This window comes from Berghia stephanieae, chromosome 7 (genome assembly GCF_034508935.2).
Source record: "Berghia stephanieae isolate SIO BIC M18660-M18661 chromosome 7, UCSD_Bste_1.3, whole genome shotgun sequence".
NCBI lineage: Eukaryota > Metazoa > Mollusca > Gastropoda > Nudibranchia > Aeolidiidae > Berghia > Berghia stephanieae.
In genome coordinates, this window is record NC_088366.1 from 27,619,363 (window position 1) to 27,629,362 (window position 10,000).

Consider the following 10,000-nt stretch of genomic DNA (forward strand, 5'->3'; position numbering starts at 1 on the left):
AATGATAATAATAATAATAATAATAATAATAATAATAATAATAATAATAATAATAATAATAATAATAATGATAATAATAATAATGGACTAGGTAGTACCAATAGGACTCTATAGTCTGATGTCACGTCCGCCCAGCAACCAGCAGCTTGGTTCTAAACAAAGAAAATCGGTACTCTTTATTCTTCATGCTAGCTAGAACTTTTTCACATGTTATATGATCAGAATGTATAAAAGTCAAAACATGATCAGATTAATAATGATTTTCTCTTCATGATTACACTTATACGCTCGTCGGAGAAGTATTTCATAAGGGCGATGAAGAAGATAATGGCGTCCGCCAATGTTCCGATAGTTTAGAACCAGTTACTATACGTCATTTCGAGGAAAGTGCCACCACGACTGTTGAACCCTATTAAGTCATTAATTCTCTCTAGATATCTCCTTGCCATTTTGTTGATTGAAGAAGAGTCTTGTCATTTTTCCTATCTTGAAATTATATACAGAAATACTCGAAAGTTTAGCCAGAATAAGATTCTCTACGTTTTATGTGAAATGTGCCTTATCTTATTGATGGATGTGGCAATGAGAGGAGTTCTTGGAAAATAATCAGATTCCAATTTCCACCATCAAACCCACCCTACTGAGAAAAAAAAGGTGTTGATTTTATTTTCAAAAAGTTTGCTAAATGTTTTCACCTTTTGTATAAAAAAAACAATGGATAGAAAAACTTTATTGTATGTTGAAAATATTCATTATTGTTTTCGTCACCAGTCCATGAAATGTTCTCGCAGGCCGAGAAATGGAACCATAGGGCCATTCAGTTTGCATGTGTCTGGAGTTCTCTTTATATAGATAGTATGCGCTTGGTTTAGAAGCTCACAACATTGCCACCCGGAAGTATAACGGTCCAACACACAAAACTATGTGTAATCTGGAAAGTTTATAGTCTGGTTAATGCAGTTTAGTGAGAATTACTCATAAACACGGATGGCAAAATAACAATAACAAAGACCTGAGTGACGTCATCTTCGTTCTATCTATAGATAATTCGAAGTTGACGTCACTCAGGTCTTTGTTTTTGCTTTTTGCCATCTGCGTTTATGAGTAATTCTCACTAAACTGTCTTAACCAGACTATAAATGTTCTTGGTTACACACAGTTTTGTGTGTAGGTCCGTTATACTTCCGGATGGCAATGTTGTGAGATTCTAAGCCAAGCGCTTACTATCTATAGAAGGAACAAAATTTATCTAACTCAGCTCGCTGTTATTGTTTTAGCCAGCCATCTTTATGAGTAGTTTCTCACTGAATTGTATAACTCAGACGATGAACGTTTTAGGTTACACATAATTTTCTGTGTTAGTACGTCATATCCACTCGATTCTGTTAATTACAGAAAAGACTTGTCATTTTTCCTCTTCTGAAATTCTATACGGAAATAGCCGCAGGGGGGTTAAGCGGTGTAAATACCCGCCAGTTTCCTCATTTCTTCAATTGTCTTCTAGTGTCTCCTTACGACTAAAAACAGTATCAGACACAACGTGACGTCAGACCGTCTGATAATGATACGGACTCGGACAATCGATGAATCGTCTTGACAATAACATCCATCCTTTTCTATTTCTCAGTCTGCCTCTCGTATCGGATAAAGAATATAGATAAACAGAGAGATAGAAAGATAGATAAATGTCGTGGTGAATGGTGTTCAGTCAGAACAAGTTTTACGAAATTTTGGAGTGCCACAAGGCTCTGTTCTTGGCCCTGTCCTTTTTACTGTATATATGCAGCCCCTTTCTAGTGTGATATCCAGATTCAATCTGAGTTATCATTTTTATGCAGATGATACGCAAATATATGATTCAGCACCCCTTAGTAATTTACAGTTCTTAATACAACGAATTACGAGCTGTTTTAATGAGATTAAATCTTGGATGTACCACAATAAGTTAAAATTAAATGATAGTAAAACTGAGATTTTAATGTGTGGAAGGCCGAGTATCCTTAAACAAGCAAATAAATCACCTATTACTCTCGGAAATAGTACAATAGAATTTTCAAATAAAGCAAAAAACCTTGGCGTCATCATTGATAAAGATCTTTCCATGACAAGCCACGTGAATAACACCATACAATCTATGTACATAGAAATGAAAAAATAAGCAAAATTCGTAATTTAATACCGAAGCATATAACAGAACTTTTAATTAATTCCCTGGTTTTATCTAAATTGGACTATTGTAACTCCCTTTGGGCGAATTTAGCTAAAGACAAAATTAGCAAACTTCAGGTTGCTCAAAATAACGCAGCCAGGCTCATTGTACGCAATAACAAAAAATACTCGTCAGCAACTCTTCTTCTCCGTGAGTTACATTGGCTTCCTGTTGAAAAAAGAGTTGCCTATAAGATTTGTACTGTTGTCTACAAATCCCTGAGCACGAACAGTCCCTCCTATATTAAAGACCTTCTAAACATATATGTCCCCAATAGAAACTTGAGGTCAAGCAATGACCAATCAATCCTTGTCAAACCTAAGCCATTGCGTAAAATAGGTGAACAGTCTTTTCAATGTTCGGCCCCTCATTTTTGGAACTCTCTCCCGTCACACGTGAGATGCTCGGATTCGTTGACAACGTTCAAATCTCGCTTAAAGTTTTATCTTTTTACGTCATAATGTTGCAATATTATTTTCATATTTTGTTGTTATTAAATTGAATTCGTATCACGTTTCTTTCACACTTGTATCACTGTAATATGTTTTGTTTTATATCACTGTAAAGCGCTTAGAGCCTGTGACAACGGGGTAAAGCGCTATATAAATGCCATTTATATTATTATTATTATTATTATTATTATTATTATTATTATTATTATTATTATTATATATCTTTCTATCTATCTATCTATCTATCTATCTATCTATCTATCTATCTATCTATTGATCGATCTATCTATCGATCTATCTATTAAATATCTATCGATCTATCTATTTAATTGTCTATCAATCCATCCACCAATCTATCCATATATATATATATATATATATATATATATATATATATATATATATATCATCGTGATATCTCACATTTGTTGTTGCTGTTGTTGTCCAATAATGGTATCAGATCACGAGAATACTAACGCCTATAAATGATTGGGCACTATGAAAATTATTGAGTTAATTAACAAAAAAGATATCAAGTTTAACCTGTTATGAAGAGCATAGAATGACCCATCGCCCAATCTGGTATTTTAATGTCGGGATGAAGCAAGTAATAACAAGTCAGTTTAATGTTAAATTGATAAAAAATAAGAGATTTCAGTTTTAGTAGTTTAAGAAATCATATTTATTAAAAACAATAGAGCATTTAAATACAATCTAAGTTGTATATTCATGTTTTTTAACTATAGATAGAACGAAATAGACGTCACTCATTTCTTTATTATTGCTTTCAGCTAGCCATTTTTATTAATATTTCTCACTAAATTGTATTGATCAGACTATAATCGCGCAAGGTCACACATAGTTTTGTGTGCTGGTACATTATTTCCGGCTGGCGGATGTTGTGAGTATATTGGCTGAGCGCAAAGCATCATTAGATAAGCAAGTTAGTTCACCCCGACATTACACTGGTTTGAGGTGTCGGGTCACTGAAAATGATTACGCTTTCATCACTATGTGGAGGATTGAGTAAAGACAAATAATCCTAAAACAGAAGGCCTGGCTGCAAAACAGGAGCTTTATCTCATTCGACTCGGTCATGAATTAGTATCTTGTTACTATTTTAAGATTGTTGGTCTAAAAATGAAGAATTTTTGTGGGCTAACTTTATCGTATTAAATAAAATATTCGGTTCAATTTTATCGCTGGGGATATGTATTTAGTGTTGTCAAGAACAAAATAGATTTATACAAGATGAGCAGCGAGCGTCTTTTTGCGTGCAAAACTATATTATTTAAAACTTCCTCTTTAAGTCAAGATATCTCGTTGTGGTACGAAAGTTGTGTTAGTGTTATAAATTGCTATTGTCCTTTCTTATAATGGCCGCACTCTTACGTGCATGATTTATTATTATGTCGAAAGGCGTCGTTCAATAGAAAGAATGATGCTCAATTGTAATCTATTGTAATTTATACCTCTTATACACATTCGCGATTAATTTACATATTCCTGTTCATTTCACAGACTCTCTTTTGAATCGCATTTTGATATTGAAAGTTATCTTCTTACTTCTAATAGAGCGCAACATATAAATATGTGCGTTAAGTGTTTGTTTTTTTGTGGGATTTTTTTGTTGTAATTTTTCAATCTGTCAATATTTCAGTTTGTTTCAGTTTTGTCTACTTCTTTCTGGTTGTTTGGTGATTTTATTTTTACCATTGAGCCCATCTGTGACGTAAGGACGATATAATGTGTAAGGAACAACGGGAACGCCTCAACACATATTTTGTAATCGATTTGCGGTTGTTGCTGTATCTATTTTACCTCCATTATGGCACGGCTTTGTGGTATCGTGGTATGACCCGTCTTTGGAAAACACTCTTTACATCACTTCTCTCACAGTACTCAAGTGTAAAAGCAATATCTGGCCGTTAACGGCATTGTCTCTGTCGAAAATAAATTGTAAGTTCGCCTTACAAAGCGCCGTGTCTTGTCCGCTGTTGCTTTTGGCCCGGGACACCTTGGAAAGCGCGATGTGTACGTTTTGTGGATAACAATTCTCAAGTTGTTTTTTGTTTAAGTTTTTGTTTTCAGACTAATCAAAATGCGTTGAATGTCCTAATAATTCAAAATCAGCAATCCAAGAAGTAATAAAGAAACAATAGTGGAATAAAGCGCATGCGTGACCCATCGCTTCAAAATGGTATTGTGTCAGATCGACGCGGAAGCCGTTGAGTAGATTCTATCCTCTCCTTACCAAACTACCGGAAAATCGTCACATTCTCATTCGTCACAGATAAAGATCTGAACAAGTGTATATGAAAGGTACCAGACAAAGGAAGAAAGAATAATACAAGAACAAAACCATTCCAAAACTCAGTATACCTCGAATTTCTTAATTCCACATTCATCACAAAACAATGAACATTTTTCTTTTTAAGATTTGCTTTCTGTATCGCAACATTTGAAGAAAAATCTTCGATATATTTATTGGAACTTAATGATGTTATGAAAATCATGTTTTGTTGTACAATATTGTATATTATATATATTTTATATATATATATATATATATATATATATATATATATATATATATATATATATATATACAATGTCCATATTGCTTCTGAGTTTGAGTGTAAAGGCATCAATTTATTATATATATATATATATATATATATATATATATATATATATATATATTATATGTATTGTATATGTATATTATATGTATATTATATATATATATAAATTATATATAATATATATATAATATATATATAATATATATATATATATATATATATATATATATATATTTTATATATATATATATATATATATATTGGCCTCTTGTCGGCCACTATTGGCGAAAATCGTGTATCAGAAGTTATTGCTTGTTTTAAAATCATAATGAAAGCGGTCTTCCGTTATAACAACTTTCCTTTTACATAATCCCGTTGCCTGCTTTGTCGTGATCACCGGTTTAAATCATGCGAGAGATCCACAAACAAAAGAGGTTGATTATTTACTTTCATTTTTCCTAGACTAAATAAGAAACTGACTGTCGGGATAAAGAAGATTCTACTTTCTATTTCAATCACACAAAGCTCTTATACAATTAATCGTAGTCTAGACACTCGAAGTAAGCTCACAGGATAGCCGGACTCAAAGAATATAAGATTGCATCATCCCGTTGTGTGTGTGTGTGGGGGGGGGGGGGGGGCTGCGGGGGCGGGGGGTCTCTATAGCTCAATTAGTAGAACACTCGCTTCACACGCCAAGAGACCAAGATTGATCCCGATGCAGTAGAGATTTTTTTTTTCTGACCCTCCTGTCTACCCAGCATTGAATGGGTAGCTGGGTCTGTTAGTTCTGGTGGAAAGTACTTTGTAACAGACTAGCGTTTTGTCCAATGGTTAGCAAGACATTGCTATTAATCGTTTCACGTTATAGAAACCGGGATAAACTCTGGCTTCGTGGGCCTTATCTTTATTATTATTATTAGTCTCTGAAGGACTTCTATCATTCAGTTGTGATTCGGGGAATCCGATAACTCCATGTAAGGAGAACTCAACCAACATGCAAACCGAATGACCCTTTGGTTCCATTTCTCGGCCTGTTGGAGCAGTAAATGAACCATTTTCAAGTGCATTGAGCATGGAAAATTAGTGAAACGCGATCATATGACTTCTTATATTTTATTAATTCATTTTTATATTTATTTTCAATCTATTTATTTGTTTTGCGCCTATTTAGGTTATGCTGTTATCATTATGCATTGTATTTCTTCTTGTTGACAACATATCAACATGCTGGATACTGCAAATTATAGACTCTCAGGACACTAGTAATTATGTTTGTCATAAACACGAAGAGAATGTTTTCAATTTTTTTTGTTTATATGACTTTCTTAGACCGGTTAAATGTGTTAAAATAAATAAGATGCATTTCCCAAGGACAGGCCGCAAGAGAAAATTTTTTGACTTGGGGTGTACTTAAGAAAACCTAACTTGACTGATATGAACATTTATATAACGCATTTCCATAGTTTTACCGTACTCGATGCTCTTTGTGATTCTTTTCATGGATAGAAATCTTAATTTTATACAGTGCATGTCTCTTGTTAATTGTCCAATCCTGACCATAATTCTTACAATATCCCCCGACTCATATATCCGAGGTAATCATTTACGCATGAGTCGATTTGGGATTGTGTCAAAAGTGCCTCAGCCAAGGGCATAAGGCCAACTCCCTGGCTTTGCGATTATAGTCATGTCATACAGTGACCATACTCAACGACATCGCTAGACAAGGTTACAAGACAATACACCACAGCGTACCACTGTGGCACCAACGTCACTATCCACCCAGTCAAATACCAAATCAATCCAAACCCATTGCCCATAATATCGATACACTGACATCATTAGGATATTAAATCAAGCCTAATCTATTTGTTTATTTATTAATGATAACAACCCATTTAAACTGTTTGTTTTCACAGATCATCACCCAGCTTCATTGCCACGTGCACTACAACAACAACAGTTCCGAAGGGGATCGATACAACAATGCCATGGAAACACGGTTACGACTAGCACTAGCTAATGGCGGGAAGAGCATAATAATCGACGATCCGCCCACTCCTCGCACACCACGGACTTCGATTATCGATGACAGCTCCGATTCTCAATTCCCATTTTCAGAATCCGATCCGGGTTTTCAACGTGCCTTAAATTTCTCAAAAAAATGGGGTCGGGGCAGATCGTTTTCTTCCACAGCCTCCAACAACATCCCTCAACCCCCTAAATCTCCTTCAGCACGTCATCTCTCGCCGTCAACCGGGGCCGGTAATGGACACGACAATGACGTCTTCGTTGTAAATGAAAATTTAAACGTTCTCGATACCTCCTTGGATCAATACTCGTCGGGACAGCCGAGTCCGGAGAGTGCCTCGACAAATTTTAATTTGAATTTGACTTTGAACAAAAATGCGTCTTCTCCTCGGCGGCATCTGTCGTCCTCCGGTTCAGGGCGGGCACCTCTGTGTGAGACGGTTTCCGTGGACGGCAGGAACGGAATGAGAAGGGTTGATTCTCTATTCGGCCCTCGGCATTTGTCCCTGAGTCGAGTGAAGGTAAGGATGAAAATTGCCTCGTAATTAAGGGAAATTAATTTTCTGCCTTCCTTCTTTCAGAGAACGAAATGTGCTCAAAGCGTTTTACAAGTGATAGCAATGGTCGAGCCAACAACAACATACAGGACGAGACATTAGACGCTTGTAAACTTTATTACAATCTATTTTTACGGAGACAACTGTGTTACCGGACAGAAACTCATTTAAAACCGGGGTGTGATGAGAAAATGAGCTTTAAAAGTCCTTTTTCAAAGACTCAACATTGTGCCGCCTACAGCGGAACTCGAACCAAGGACCACAGCTCTTGAATTAATCCCAAAGAGGGAAATCATCGTTGACTGATTAGCACCACTCTGGACAGTCGTAAGAGAAATGTCCACGAGAATTGGGGCGAGGTTACTTGCTCAAGGCAACATAGCCTTGCGAGTGAGACTCGCAGCCTGTAGCTTTTAAAACATTGTCTTACAAGTTAAAAGATTCTTCCAAAAAGATAAGCTTGTATAAAGACCAATTCCCACTAAATGCGCACAAAAAGCTTTACAAGGGGTCTTAAAACAGCAACTCTTAACATGCATAGGACAAGACATAAAGCATTTCATTTTTTACGGCAGACACATTGCTGTCCGGCTAACTCGTACTCATTCTATACCTCGCTGGGTGAAAGAATGTGAAAATAAAGAGTCTTATTTCCAAGGACTCAACTCTGCGTTGTCCAGAGTCAGTCTTAAACAATGGATTTACCGGTCTGAAGGATTCAAACCACAAGACCACTAATCCGCACAGTGGTGGCTTGGAGTGCAATTTGTGGATATTGCGCTATAGTCTCTCTCTCTCTCTCTCTCTCTCTCTCTCTCTCTCTCTCTCTCTCTCTCTCTCTCTCTCTCTCTCTCTCTCTCTCTCTCTCTCTCTCTCTTTCTGCTACAATGTCTTTTGGTCTATGTATTTATTTATACCTCGTCCCACTCTTATGTAAGTAGCTGTGAATTGCTATCACTTCTCTCCGCTCATCCATCCATCTATCTATCGAGTAAAATTTGGATTTAGCAAACTGTCTTCACATCGCTGTCCTTATCCAGCCATTTTGTACGACAACAACCATATTTATTATTATAACGCAATGTGTTATAGCGAATGTATGACACATCCAACATCTAAGTGAGCACACTTGTGATCTCAAGTGCTTCTTCACGTCACATTATAAACCATTGCTATGAAAGGAAAGAGGTGGATGGATGGATTACTCATAGCACCAAACACTCACTTACGTTTTTCATAATACACAATATTATGATATAACACTTTAAAAACTGTTACTCACACTTCAAAGCCCTGTATTGTAATGCAACTAAGGGCAAACCAAATTATCTTTTATATTATATTTCTTGCGTTTTTCCGGTTATTTATATGTCTTCGATATTATACATCTCATTTTCTCTCAAAATGTATATGAGGGAGGTGTCAATCATGTCTTCGCCATGCCATGGCTTAACACTTTTTTCAGTTTGTGGGGGGAAAACGTCTAGTCTCGCCCTGCATGTTAAGTGCTGTGTTGTCTTGAGACAAGTGACTACTTGGAACCCGTTGAAAAATCTTCGAATTTAGTATAAATGTTACGTTAAGAATGACTATTTAGAACCACATATAAACTTCATATATCGATAGCTGACAAACAAAGTGAATGCATCTCTAAACCCGAGACTTGTAAGAAGTTCCATGTTTAAGAGTTATTGATAAGTTGTTGTATATCTAACCAATTAACGTTCTATGGAAAGACACTTACTGAACAATTGGCAAGAAAACTGGTCCTTAAATATTGATCGAATCAAAATTACTCTCATCTCGGCATTAACTCTCAAAGAGGTCCTAGGTTTGAAATTTTTTGGACAAGATGAGGGTCGTTTAAATCGATCTATATCTGAAGGACGAGTTTTCTGGTGGCAACATTTTTAAATATTTAATGTGACTTTCGAGAACACGAGAGTTAAATTGCAAATAAATAAATGAATGCGTGTGTTAGAATTATTCTTTTAAAACGCACCAACTGTTTTTAAAGATTGTTTCCTCATTAACAAACATCCTTATTGGAAATACTCATTATCGGATTAGCGATGTATAGAAAACGAGTTATGTATTAAAATGTGTGGATATTTGTGTGTTTGTTTGTGTGTGTTTGAGTGTATGTGTATATGAGTGTGTGCG

At 35.7% G+C, this 10,000-nt stretch overlaps 1 protein-coding gene across 1 annotated transcript in view; it reads left to right on the forward strand.

Annotated features, from left to right (window-relative positions):
- The window catches only part of LOC144976979 (adenylate cyclase type 2-like), a 116,114-nt gene that overhangs the window by 25,012 nt on the left and 81,102 nt on the right, over positions 1–10,000 (forward strand). The window contains exon 2 of the mRNA XM_078921636.1: positions 7,169–7,801. Within this exon, the coding sequence (XP_078777762.1) occupies positions 7,241–7,801 (561 nt within the window). The 5' untranslated portion in view covers positions 7,169–7,240. The remainder of the gene's footprint in view (positions 1–7,168; positions 7,802–10,000) is intronic.